General features: G+C 47.4%; 1 protein-coding gene across 1 annotated transcript; it reads left to right on the forward strand.

Annotated features, from left to right (window-relative positions):
• Nucleotides 1-11110: 11110 nt before the first annotated feature.
• Nucleotides 11111-14230, forward strand: LOC308252586 (phosphofurin acidic cluster sorting protein 2-like; the record flags this gene model as incomplete). The annotated part of the gene is made up of 1 exon (XM_080677370.1): nucleotides 11111-14230. The coding sequence occupies exon 1, from the start codon at nucleotides 11123-11125 to the stop codon at nucleotides 14228-14230; it is 3108 nt and encodes a 1035-aa protein (XP_080533496.1). The 5' UTR covers nucleotides 11111-11122.
• Between the last annotated feature and the right edge of the window lie 430 nt (nucleotides 14231-14660).

Genomic DNA, 14660 nt, shown 5'->3' on the forward strand with positions numbered 1-14660 from the left:
ACCTTAATTTACATAAGTATTTAATCTTTTTAGGTCAATAAAAGATTATATGCTAGTGATGCCATCTGGAGGCTGAAAATTCACCACACATATCACATAGATGAACACATATCACATAAAGACCATACACATAATTTGAATTACTAATTTTTACAGAGAAAATGCAAGAATTTTCTTATAAAGTTAAAACTTCCACAAAATTTTATAGCCTGTACTGTACCCCTTTTACAAACCTTTCGTCAACTTTCACAAACCTTACCCATTCAGAAATAATATCCTTTCAGAAACTTACATTTGTCCTTTTCCTTCAAATATGACTCCCCATACCTCAAGCCTTCTATTATCATAACTATATAATTTCTTCCAACTTAACTGGAACTTTTAACTCTTAGGAGTCTTAATTTGCAATGATAAGCACAAAAGTGAACAACCTGCATTCCTTAGATTGACGTTGATGAGCATATTTTAATCACACTCTCACGTTCAAGAAACACACCTTCAACAAAGCACAAAACATTACATCAACAGCTCTAAATGCATTTTACAGACCTTCTGTAATGAAAAACCCAAAAGCAGGTGAACTTAAGATTTGTCTAGCAACCAATGTTTCAGTATTTTATGTTATTTCAAAATATCTAGATATTCCATAACTTTCATTAAAACTTACTAAGTTAGATAGAAATAGTTGAAATAAGCTAAAGTGATTTGTGTAGGTGGGTAAGGTAGTTTTTTTCTATTGGGATAAGACATATCTTCCAGAGATTTGTATTTTTAAAAATGGCCTAGAGGAGAGGTCTTGGTGAACTCAGGTATTTCCATTTCAAAGGTTCTGGGACTTTGGTTGCATAAAGCCAATTATCTACAAGCCTCTGAAATGAATAGGGGAGGTTTGGGAAGGTCAAAGGACATGGTGGGCTTTGAATTGTTTCTGGAACCAAACCTCTGGCCCCATGAAGACTTCATTTGTAAAACAAGGATAGTCATTTTCAATACTCAGGTACTGGGCTGCCACCCAAATGTTGGCAAGGGACTGACAAATTCATGCACCCAATTTATATTGCGACCAGGTAGTGTAACAAAAGAAGATTGGATTTCTCTTGAGGGGTCAGGATTAAGTTTCTCCCGTTTGATAAATATGTACCCAAAAGAGGACTCTCAAGTCATTGTGGGCTGGTTCCCCATCTACAGAAAGACATATGAGCAAGCCAAGTGTTAGAGACATCTCTGCACATATCTGGGCTGTTTGGGGCCATTCTGAGTAGGGTGAGTACCCTGTTAAGCCATCTCTCAGGCTCTCGTGGAAGTTAATAACGAAAAAAGGTGATTATCAAATATTTGGTAAGTCTCAAGATCAGTTTCCTCTTAGGAGGTTCCTTTAAAATCATTATTTTCCCTTTTGGTTCAGTATCTGGTTCATTTATTCTAAATATGTATAACTATTCTGGAAAAAGCATATGTGGGCATCACTCATTTCATAAAAAAAGAAAAGAAAAAGAAACCTCAGGTATTAAGTGAATTGGGGCACATTTGATTAGCAAACCATATATATATATATATATATATATATATATATATATATATATATATATATTTCTGTGACATTTCCTAGTCAGAAGGAAACAGGTTTTGATTAAAAAGCAGACATTTGTGCAGGAGGTTTAGTCTGATGGAGAAAGTTATTAGTTGGGTGCGGTTAAGAATAAGTAAAGTAGCCCTAGTATCTACAGGGCCTTAGTGGCTTCTCTTTTTATGATAATTTCAAATTCTCCCAAACTATCAGTGAGAAGGGGAAACACTTTTGGAGTAACCCTATGCTTGTTTTTGTTTATTTACTTTTTCTAAATCCTATTTCATTTTCCTATTATCCTTAAAGTGGGCAGACTTCTCTACAGGAGTTTTCTTACAACCTCATTTAGTAATTCTGTTGCTGTGTTGCGTTGTACCCCGAATCTCACAAAGACGCCTCAAAAAGTCGAATTATGGAGTCATTTATTAAAGGCCGGCGGCATACGAGGGGCAAAAGCTCCAGATCTCACAGCCCCGAAAAGCTTGCCACATCTGGCTTATATTGGCAGAATATCACAAAGGTGTTGATTACATCTTTGGGTTTGGAATGAGGAACCTGGTTTGCACAAAGCAGTTACAGAAGCGAAATTGAGCAAGTTAGTTATCTATAGTTTTGGGTCTACGGATCACTGAATCAACAGAAACACATTATCTGGGGCCACTGAGGCAATTTAGAATAATTGTGCTGTCCACATTCCGGGACCACTGAGTCAACCAGAATGCATTATTTGTAGCTACTGAGACAATTTAGGGTAATTGAGCTGTCCTGGTCCCCAGAAGAATGTGCTTCAATAACCAGTGAGATCACAATTAATGAGATATTCAAACCACCATCAATGGAGTATTAAATCGATTGGGATAGCATACATAAGTTCAGAAAATCAAAATAAATTTTCTTTTGTTTTAGCAAGCAAATAAGTACAGAAGCCAAACAGCAGGGTTAAAATATTAAACAGCAATTTTTACCCAAGCATCGTTGCTACCATGCTTCATTCCCCACTGGTTTTATGTACATGAGTCAAATCATGGACTCATCTTCATTAGTTAGGGGATTGTACTGCCCCCTAACTTCAAGTAGTTTGACTGCATTAATTTTTCTAAACTGCCTGCTTGGCACAATTAGTTTTCTATTTACTCACCCAACTTCTTTTAAGGGCATTCTCTGTTCTGTTCCTGCTCTCCTGTTCCCCAGCACATCTAGCCCTACTTGGCCCTGGACTTTCTCACTGGCTAGCAAAAATGTTCTTACAGTTACCAAGGCCCCTAGTTCCATGGTCCCTGTCAGTACTGTCCTCACTGAAGCCCAGTGCCCCTCCTGCAGGTGTCGAGCCTCCTCCTGGCCTGCGTGGACCCCAGGCTAGGGATCTCATGGGTGAGGCCTCTGGCTGCCAGGATTCAGGCTGTTTCCTGGTACAGGAGCTGGGAGTGGTGTGGCCAGGTCTGGGTGCTCTCTACTTTAACAGCCGTGGGCGTGCTCAGGATAACAGTGTAGCATCCCTTCCTGGTTGGGGTGAGTCCTTGGGCAGTGAACTTCTTTACCCACACCAAGTCCCCTGGCTGGAAAGGATGTACTAGGTCCGCGGTGGGCACTGGCAGCATGTTTTGAACAAGCTTATATGTGGCTCTCTGGGTATACTGTGAGCCTGTAAGGACTTGAGCAAGGAATGGTTATGAATTTCAGCTTTCAGTTTCTCCCTGACCCTGGGAAGGATGGGGGGAGGTCTACTATACATGATCTCAAAAGGGGAGAACCCCTCCCAGTAGGGGGTACATCTGGCCCATAAGAGGGCGAAGGGCAGGAGGTTGGTCCAGTTTTCACCTGTTTCTAGGACAAATTTAGTTAAAGTCCTTTTTTTAGAGTCCTGCTCAGGCCAGTATGCACAATGGAGTTTCTAATTTATGCCTAAGGCTTGAGCTATACTTTGAGATACCTTGGCTACAAAGGTGGGGCCGTTATCTGATCCTATGACTACTGGCAGCCTGAATCTAGGTATAATCTCCTGGAGTAATTTCTTGACTACTGTAGAGGCAGTTTCTGTCTAAGTGGGGTATGCTTCAACCCAACCTGAGAAGCTGTCTATAAGAACTAGCAGGTACTTGTACCCTGACGCTGGTTACTTAATCTCTGTGAAATCCACCTCCCAATGTTCTCCTGGAGAATTTCTGCGGGCCCGAATTCCCAGGGGGGCCCTCTTACCTTGCTTAGCATTTACCTGTGCACAGATAGTACATCTAGTGACTATGCTTTTAATTATCTTATCTAAGCTTGGTTTATAGTACCTGACTCACAGAAGTTCAGAAGTCTTGGTGACGCCTAGGTGGGTAGCCTGGTGTAACTGGGCAACTAACGTCTGACCTAGAGCCTCTGGGACCAACAGTCTGTCATCTGGTAGGGTCCACCAACCATTGGGTCCTCTGATGGCTTGCTTCTGTTCTGCCAATTTCTCCTCTTGTTTGGTGTAGGTAGGTCCGGGTCCGGCAGGGTTACTAAGACTTGTAAAGGCCCCACTGGTTTTAGGGCGGCTTCTTTGGTCTGCGGCTCTATTTCCTCTGGCTTCAGTTGTCTCCCCTTTCTGATGTCCTGTGCAGTGCACTATTGCAACTGCCCTTGGGAGCCAGATGGCCTCTAATAAGGCTAAAATCTCTTCCTTATTTTTAATGTCCTTCTGGATGAAGTTGGTAACCCTCTTTCCCAGGATATGGCACTGTGTCCCCATCGGAGGGCCTGGATCAAGGCCAAAAGTTTAGCTCTTTGTACTGATGTCCCCCTGTTCAGGGACTGTGACCAAATGGTGTGGTCCAGGGTGACTACCGCTGCCCCTGCATATCGGATCCCATCCTGAACATAACTGCTCCCATCCGTGAACAGTACCTTGTCTGGTGATGATAGCGGGACATCTGTCAGGTCTGGGCGAGCTGTTTGTACTGTGTCTGTTACCTCTATGCAGTCATGAATGGGTTCCTCCGGATCATTATCTGGAAGCAGGCTGGCAGGGTTGATGACCAGTGTCTTATGGAACTGGATACGGGGCTGGTCCAGGAGAAGGGCTTGGTACTGGGTGACCCTGGTGTTTGACATCCATCTCTCCAGAGCACCTCGAAGGAAGGCCTCCATAGCATGGGGTGTTGTCCAAGTAGGGGGTATGGGCATTCTGGCATGACCAGAAATGAATGCGTTACCGTGTTCTTCCAGATCCACAGTCCTTTTTGATGTCCAAGGAAAACAGGCAATTTGTCCGGTGGACTGATATCTTCTTAGAGGTAACGGGTCCCATCGGCTCTGTCAAGACTGACTAGGCTGCCCCAGTGTCCACCAGGAAATTAACTGGGGGTCCTATTTGTAAAAATCATTATTTTGGGTTCTAAGGGGTTCAAGGAAAAGGAGTCCTGGCCCTGTTAGTCCCCTTCCCTGAGTGTAAACCCTTCAGAGCCTGGGTTTTCCCCACGGCCTTCCTTTGTTAACCCACTAGGACAGTGCTCGGCAAACCGCGGCTCACGAGCGACATGCAGCTCTTTGGCCCCTTGAGTGTGGCTCTTCCACAAAATACCATTGCCTGGGCAAGTCTATTTTGAAGAAGTGGCGTTAGAAGAAGTTTAAGTTTAAAAAATTTGGCTCTCAAAAGAAATTTCAATCATTGTACTGTTGATATTTGGCTCTGTTGACTAAGGAGTTTGCCAACCACTGTAGGATATTCTCTCTTTCAGTGCCCCTGCTTCCTACAATAGGAATACTAATTCGTTCCTATTTGTTGCTGGCCTTTTCTTTCTCTCCTTTTTCCGTTCCCCCTTGTCTGCGGGACCTGTTCCCCCTTCTCTGCAGGACCTGTCTCTCCTCCAGTGTGTCCCTATTGTTAAAGACTTTCTGGGCTGCCTCTACCTGCTGTGACCAATTCATTCCTTTAAATAAGTTTCTTTTCTAGCTGCCACCTTTAAGACCCCCAACAGAACATGGTGAAAAGTGTCCAAGGAGTCGCCGGGGGTTCTTGGATCCCATTGGGGCGCAGGGAGTCACAAGGAAATTTCCCTCCTCACCGCAGCCTCCAGCTACTCAAAACAACCCCTGTGCGAGTGGGGTGGGGTGGGGAGGGGAGAGGCAATTATAACCCTGCCAGTTGAGGGCTCTGGGGAATGGGCACCAGGTGGGTGGAGGCAGGGACATGGCACGGGTCCCCAGGTGGCGAATGGAGGTGCTCCCACCGAGGGAGAAGGCGACAGTCCTTCCCTCTCTGTTCCCACTGGGAAAAGCGCTTGCCTCCTGCCAAGGAAGGTGGCGTGGGGGGAACCGGTGAACCTTACACTGCAATCAGACTCCCTGACCTCTCTGAAAAGCCCCTCTGCTTGAGTGTGTTTCCATTAAAAAGTACTGATTTTAAAAACTAATAACTTAAGAGCTGCCACACACACAAAAGGACCAAATGGTCCACAAAACATTCTATGATGTACTGTAATCATTAACCATATTAAACTTAAATGGCCCATTGCGACAAACAGTTCTGAGACCGTTCCTCCACCACTGATTAAGACTGGGTGGCGGCAGGTGTTGGAAATAAGATTCATTTAGTTTTCTGAGCTTTCTGGGCAGACTTGGTGACTTTGCCAGCTCCGGCTTCCTTCTTGTAAATAGTTAACTTTAGAATTTGGTCCCTGCTTTAAACCTCTCCGGACCACAATTGTTACAACTTTATACCTTCAAATTAATAAACATAGAGAGAAATTTTATTAGTTAGGCGTGCTGATTCCTCCTCTGACAGAGAGCAAGCACCCCTGGGAAAAAGAAATCCCAGCGGCCACTCGGGGCTGTTTGCTATCTGTCAGAGCACTCAGCCTTAAATAAATTAAATATGTTTTTTTTTCTTCTTCTCACAGACTTCCACACTTACATGAACAAATAATTATACCCAGGCAGACAAACAAATATCAAACAAACATCTGTACTTACACCCTTTCAATGAACAAGTACTCTTACAGTCTTGGGATCTGAGCAGATAACAGGAACACTGCCCAAGTGCCCTGATGGGGGCCTAACAAGAACAGACATGGGGGCCTCCCTTTCCCATGTCCCACATCCCAGGACAGGATTCTCGACCCATGGTTTGGCAAAACAGAAATGGCACTCATGTTGGACACAGGAAACAAGACTAATAGACTCGACAAATAGATAAATGCCCCATCATACAACCTAGGCACAGTGGTCGGCAAACTCATTAGTCAACAGAGCCAAATATCAACAGTACAATGATTAAAATTTCTTTTGAGAGCCAAATTTTTTATACTCAAACTTCTTCTAATGCCACTTCTTCAAAATAGACTCGCCCAGGCTTTGGTATTTTGTGGAAGAGCCACACTCAAGGGGCCAAAGAGCTGCATTTGGCTTGTGAGCCGCAGTTTGCCGACCACGGACCTAGGGAGTTTCTTGGGAGCTTGGTCTGCCTCCCATAATGAGGGTGGGACCAGGAGGGGTGGCGCAGGGAGACTGAGGGCTCAGGAAGCGAACACCCTGAGAGTGGAAGGGGCGTCCAAATGCCTCCACTCTTGCTGGCTCCACTGCCACCACAGCATGCCAGTAGGCAGGACTGGTGTGTGTGTTAAGGAAAAAAAATAGGTTTAAACCACTCCCGGAGTCCACCAGGGACTGTGAGGGGAAAGTCATCCTGGAGTCCAGCATTGACCTGGAAAAAGAGTGCTTAGTCGGGGAGGGACAGAATACACAGAGAGGGTTATTTCAGGAGAGGCAAGATCCTGCAAAGAACCTTGATAAAAAAAGATCAGTAATCCAGTCACACAGTCAAAGGTTAAACAGGAAGGCAAGAACCACTCAATGTCCTCCAAGAGGATTTCAACAAATAACACATAGGGCCCACAAACAAAAAAGACAAAAAACCAAAAAACCCCAGGAGTGACATCTGATGTCTCAGGGAACTTCTAGGATGGGGAAGTCCTGGCTACATCCAGCCCTTCCTGCCATCCCCAGATGACCGGTCCCCCAGTAAACCAGGATTCACGTCCAGGAGGGATTCCAGGACTCCGAGACAAATTTTTAGGGATGTGCCAACATTCCCTATCTGCTCGCTGGATTCAAAGGGAAGTTCTCCGGAGCCCTGGAACTTCTCAGGGTGTGCACCCCCTAGAGACCTCTCAGTCTCCACAACCGGCCCAGGGGAGATTGGCCTCCTTGGCGTCCGGACCATCACCCCCTACTGGCAGATCTCGCTGGGGCCTCCAAATGTTGCACTGTACCCCAAATCTCACAAAGGACGCCACAAAAAGTTGAATTATGGAGTCATTTACTAAAGGCCGGCGGCATACGAGGGGCAAAAGCTCCAGATCTCACAGCCCCGAAAAGCTTGCCACATCTGGCTTATATTGGCAGAATATCACAAAGGTGTCGATTACATCTTTGGGTTTGAAATGAGGAACCTGGTTTGCACAAAGCAGTTACAGAAGCGAAATTGAGCAAGTTAGTTATCTATAGTTTTGGGTCTACGGATCACTGAATCAACAGAAACACATTATCTTGGGCCACCAAGGCAATTTAGAATAATTGTGCTGTCCAGATTCCGGGACCACTGAGTCAACCGGAATGCATTATCTGTAGCTACTGAGACAATTTAGGGTAATTGAGCTGTCCTGGTCCCCAGAAGAATGTGCTTCAATAACCAGTGAGATCACAATCAATGGGATATTTAAACCACCATCAATGGAGTATTAAATCGATTGGGATAGCATACATAAGTTCAGAAAATCAAAATAAATTTTCTTTTGTTTTAGCAAGCAAATAAGTACAGAAGCCAAACAGCAGGGTTAAAATATTAAACAGCATTTTTTACCCAAGCATGGTTGCTACCATGCTTCAGCTGTGCTCCCAGAAATCAGGAGTATATTAATTGGAATAGGTTAGAATAGCCAAGATTGCATGTTCTATCAGTTAAATTTCTTTGTGAATCAGCCAGGGCCATAGAGAAAATTGAGAATGATTCCTGGTTCCTCTCTGGTTGAGAGCAGCTTTTCTCCAAAGGGAACTGATAGAATTCCTATTCTCATTTTCCCTTAAGTCAGTAGAGAGGGGTAGTGGAGGGGACAGAAGGAGAAGGAAGAAGGGAAGGGAAAGAACACGTCTGGACAAGGAAGCTCAGAGAGCAAAAGATGTAGTGGACGTGCTATAGAAGGGGAGGATGGGGTGATAGCATTTATTAGCTTCAGGAGAGTTAAGAGATAGTCTCTACAATTTCTCATTAATTTATTTTTTAAAAGATTTTCTGTGTTTCTCTTTAGAAGCTTTGAATTTCCAAATTAAGATATGTTTCCTGTTCATTCAATCAGTTTCATTTTAGGGCTGACATTTTTCTAGTGTTTTTTTTTTTTTTTTTTTTCCTGCAAAAAATTAATTTAGGCACCCAAAGACAACTGCATCTTGGCCATTTTTCAGTTGATATTTTCTTTTAAGTCTTCCCATTTCTGTAAAGCACTTGAAAGTCAAGGCTTCCTATCAGGGGTTAATGAGGGCTGGAGTCTGGGAGTTTCCTGCCTTGGAGGCACAACTTCCCATGTTAATTATAGGTGTGTTTGTTTTCATTGTTTTTGTTGTTATTTTATATCTGCAGAATCTGAGCAAATTTTCTAAGGATGTTATGTAGTGGGTCGAAGCATGCTGCTTATGGCTCCATGATGCTCACACCCCTCAAGTCTCATTCAACCCCCTTATGTGCCTCAGCTTCTCTTTCAGCTATCAAAGCTACCAGAAGGCCTCTAGCCACTTTTGCTCAGTGGGTAGAATGCAGGCCCTTAGAGGTCCTGGGTTTGATTGCAGGTCAAAGGCATGTACCTTGGTTGCAGCTTGATCCCTCACCCTTGTTGGGGTGTGTGTGGGAGGCAACCAATCTATATGTCTCTCTCATTTTCTCTCTCTGTATCTCCCCCTCCCCGTCCAGTCTCTCTAAAAACCAATGGCAAAAATATACTAGAATGAGGGCAAATAAATAAATTAAAAAAGAAATAAAACAACAGGAAGGGCTAGGAATGCTGATGGACCAAACCCTATGGGCTCTCCCCCAGAAGAGCCAGTCAGTTGAATTACAGTTGAGTTGGAATTTCCCTATGGGGCTCCTACTTGGCATGAGGAATGACCTCTGACACCTTGCAAAGATTCTTTTTATTTTTTATTTTTATTGTCTAAAGTTTTACATATGGCTCCTCCCCCAACCTCCATTGACCACCTCCTCCCCTCCCTCCCCAAGCCATTCCCACCCTGGAAGAGCCCCCACCGCCCCAGCATCTGTGTCCATTGGTTATGCTAATATGCATGCATACACATCCTTAATTGCTTAAGAACAACTGAGATTCCGGTCAGAAGGAGGATGTGCCCTGTTATCTTTGAAGCTGAGCAAATTCAACTGTCACTTATACAGTGAAGGTTTTCTGCTCAGATTCTCAGAAAGCAATTCCAAATGAAAATCCATAATTAAAAACCAGCTACCCATGTTTCCTCTTGTCTCTCCTTAGACTGGGTTCTGTCAACCCTTAACCTTAATTCCACCTTGAGGATTAAAAATACAGCTCAAATAAAGTCAGACCCTCTACCACAAGCAAAGGATTCTGGATATAATAGACAACTTAGCCAAATTCACCTGACAGGCAGGGAACTGGCGGGCCCAATGGGCCCTTTGTCAGGTCCGAGCACCGGGTCTGGGTCTGCAGGGCGGTCCTGTGTCAGCTTCTTTGGAATCCTGCCACAGGAAGCAAGTAAATATCAATGTAAGCCGCATTCAACCCTGTGCAGAGTTTTTCTGAGTTTATTGGAGCCCAACTGTCAAGAATTGCCAGAAAACAAAATCTCACTATTTTGAGGTAGTGCTCCAGAGAATGGCAGTATTGCACCTGCTTTTACACATTACAATCAAAAGTGGAGATGTATGTGGGTTACATGGAATCCATTGCTTAGAGAGGCAGGAGAAAACAAAGCAGGGAAATCTCTGGGATTAGATAAAAACTAAAACGATAGACACATGCCTCTCTTATACAGGTGCCTAGAGGCTAGTTAGCAGTCAGCAATGAACTCAATAGCAATGAGCAGATATGTGGTCTCTGCAGAGCACAGAGAAGTGCCTGTGCTTGGAGGTGTCCAGAAAAAGGGAAATTCCTTTGACATTCCAAAGGTGTGTTATCGTGGATGACAAAAGAAAATAGACAGGCTCAGTTAAGGTAAAGATTGACCTTTGTCAGGGAAGACGCTGGCCTAGCACATGACCACACACCATAAACTGCTTTTAGATAACAAGTACTGATTTTAGGCCAACTTTGTGGTTAATTTAGGTCTCTGAGTTTGAAAGGCCACCATGCAGGCCTTACCTGTGCTAGTCACAGGCGAGCGTGTGACCATTTTTCATGCACTCTCTCCTTCGATCACTTGTGTCCCATCTCTTGCCACCAATCATGTCCCTCCTTTGTCCCACCACAGGGGGAGAAACCATTAAGTACCTGTATGCTGCAAGCAGCTGCAGCTTCCTCATCACCTGCAGGCCTGGCCCGCTCGCCCACTGTGCTCAACAGCCCAGTGCCCATGAACCTCTTCTCTACCTGGGAGGTGGACTGCTCCAGCCCCAGCTGCGTGCCCAGGTTGTGCAGCCTGACTTTAAAGAAGCTGGTGATCTTGAAGGAGCTGGAGAAGGAGCTCATCTCCATGGTGATAGCAGTGCAGATGCAGGGCTCCAAGGGCATCTTGAGATCCCACGAGATTGTGCTGCCTACTAGTGGACCAGTAGAGACTGACCTGGTGCTGACCTTCTCCCTGCAGTACCCCCACTTCCTCAAGAGAGAAGGCAACAAGCTACAGATCATGCTGCAGCAGAGGAAGTGCCATAACAACCAGATCATCCTGGGCTACAAGACTTTGGCCACAGGTGCCATCCACATGGCCGAGGTGATGCAGCGACCCCCCGAGGGTGGCCAGGTGCTGAGCCTCAGCAGCCGCATCCAGGAGTCCTCCATCAAGGTGGCTGAGATCTGGATCTCCTCCCTGTCCAGTCAGCCCATTTATTACGAGGATGGCACCATGCAGGCCAGGCCCAAGGACAAGTCCACAGATAGCTACACCGAGGGGAAATCTGAGAGCTTCTCTGAGCTGGAGGCCAGCTACAAGGCACCACACAGGCAGGACCTGGAAGAAGATGACTTCGACCTGGGGCAGTCCAAGAAGCAGCAGCAATGCATGCAAGGAAACTTGAAGCAGAAAGTCATGGCTCTGCTTCCCGGTTCCAACATGTCGGAAGAGGTCCTAGACTCAGATCAGGACCCTACAGAGCATGTCCCGAAGGTGCAGGAAGACCTGGACCTCCTGTATGACAACCTTGAGAATCCCAGAGACAGTGACCCAGACATAGAGGACGATGGCAGCATCCTCAGCAACACCAAGACGAAGACCAGACAATACTTTGAAGGCCTGGCACACTGCAGCTGGCAGACCGAGATGAGGAGCATACACAGTGCCCAGAGGCAGAAGGAGCCTCCTCGCCTGGCCGACATGCTTGCGAGGGCCCAGGGCCCGGGTAGCAAGCTATTCAGTGGCAGTGTCTCTGACTTGATGGCCTACAGCACCCCCACCACCATGGTGGACAAGACCCGGATCTTCTCCCTATCGAGCCACCCCGTCAACCACCTGGACAGTGCCATGCCAGCCAGCAACAAGGCGGAGTCCACAGATAACTTCTCTGAGGGAGACTCTGAGATCGTCTTCTATGAGCTGGAGGTCAGCTACAATGCCGCCCACAGGCATGACCTGGACAAGGATGACTTGGGCCTGGAGAAGCCGATAGGAAGAAGGAGGTCCATGACCAGGCAACAGAACTACCAGCAGAAAGTCGCAGAGTGGCTGTGCAGGTTTCAAATGACGGAGGAGGTCCTGGACTCAGAGCAGGACCCTGAGGAGCAAGTCCCCGATGTGGACAAGGACCTGGCTCGTCTGTTTTACAGGCTGGTGAACCCCAGCGACAGTAGCTCAGACATGGAGGATGATGACCGTCTCCTAACCCCTCCCATGCCTGAGCTCATGACATACTCTGATAGCCTGTCAAGCGGCCCAGATATGGAGGAGGGTGACAGAGTCCAAGGCACCCCAAAGCCCAAGCCCAGGTCATACTTTGAAAGCCTGTCAAGCGACAGTGGCTCTGAATGGGTGGCCCAAAGCATGCCCAACCCTGGGGAGCAGTCGGCACAGCCTGAAGACAGCCCGGAGGCAGAGACCTCTGCCCAGGACATGCTCCCTAAGAAGCTGCCACGCAGCAGGCGCACCACCAAGACCGAGTCTCTGGTCATCCCCTCCAGCAGCTCCAAGGGGAAGCAGCCTGCCTGCCGGGGCTGGAGCAGGTCCCTGAATGAGTCGTCCAACAGCCTGATCAAGGAGCGCTGCCCAGTCCCACAGAGCCAATTGCAGGTTCCCAGGAAGACTGTGTACGATCAACTGAACCATATCCTCATCTCCAACGACTGTCTGCCCAAGAATATCATCCTCATCAGCACCTCTGACAGGCAGGGGCAGTTCCTGTCGGACGTCCTGCAGCAGCACACGCTACCCGTAGTGTGCACCTGCTCCATGGTGGATGTCCAGGAGGCCTTCAGTTCCATCATCTCCTGGATACAAAGATACCGCAACTGCCATACTGAGGCCCCGATGCCAGTGAAGATCGCGGTGGCGGGGGCTCAGCACTACTTCAGCACAGTGCTGCGGGTCTTTGTGGAGCATCTGTCCCACCAGAGCCCTGACTGGCTGGGCTACCTGCACTTCCTGATCATCCCGCTGCGTTCCCACCCTGTGGCCAGCTACCTGAGCTCCGTGGATTACCGCTACAACAGCCTCTTCCAGGACCTGGCCTGGCTGGACATGTTCAACAACCTGGAGGCCCAGAGTGCTGTGCAGAACATAGTGTCAAGAATCACAGAGTACATCACAGGGGCCAACTGTGTCCACCAGCTGCCCATCGCAGAGGCCATGCTCATCTCCAAGCCGAAGAGCCCGGGCAAGTTGTCCTCACAGAAGTTCATTCCCTTTGTGGGGGCAGTGAAAGTTGGAAGAGTGCAACCAATTTCAGCCACATCAGGAGACACAGATGATGCGGTCCCCTCATGCTCCAACGTGCTTTTGTCCACCGCCAGGGAGGCCTCACACAACCCAACCTCCTCCTCATCGGTGAGTGGAGGCCTGTCTTCCCCCAGCCAGGGTGTCAGTGCTGAGCTGATGGAGCTGCAGGTGGATTACTGGATGGCAGCCCAGCCCACAAACAGGAAGAGAAACAGGGAGAAGGAAGACCTTCCTACCACCAAAAACACACTCCAGTGCACCTTCCGGTCTCTCCAGGTCAGCAGGCTGCCCAGCAGTGGCGAGGATGCAGGCACGCCCACAATGTCCATGACTGTGGTCACCAAGGAGAAGAAAAAGAAGGTGCTGTTTTTGCCCAAGAAAGACAAAGGCAAGGACTTGGAGTCCAAAAGCCAGTGCATCCAGGGCATCGGCCGCTTGGTCTGCTCAGCCAAGAACCAGGAGAACAGGCAGCGGGTCCTCATTGATGGCGTGGAGTGGAACGACGTGACGTTCTTCCAGCTGGCAGCCCAGTGGCCTTCCCACGTCAAGCACTTCCCCATCTGCATTTTCGGACACTCCAATTCCACCTTCTAGCCCTGCCCCTCTCCCTGCCCTTCACCCTGCCTGGGCCAAGCCCAGAAGGGCCCAGCTGCCTTTCTGTTAACAGTTCAGTTTACTACAGACACAGACCCTGGAAACACAGAGAAACTGTTTTAAGTTAGAATGTGCGCACAGCCTGGAACCTAAGGGGGTTGTCCCCACTGGGACCCCCAAATTCTCTGTTTAATAACCAGAACATTTCGGCAGCTGGGAGGTCAGGTGGGCACCGTTGAGCTGGAGTATCATGGAAGGTGTGTTTTAGCCTCAGGATCCGCAACACTTTCAGTGAAAAGGGTTCTGGCCTTGGAGACCTGCCCTCCCTGGAAACCAGGGCTCTGCTTAACCCTGGGAGCTGGCTGCAGCCTGTGTTCAGACTCAGAGCTGGGCCACCAGAGGCAAAGGGCTGGCCTCCCTTTGGGGCATC

Source organism: Plecotus auritus, assembly GCF_963455305.1.
Source record: "Plecotus auritus genome assembly, chromosome: 7".
NCBI lineage: Eukaryota > Metazoa > Chordata > Mammalia > Chiroptera > Vespertilionidae > Plecotus > Plecotus auritus.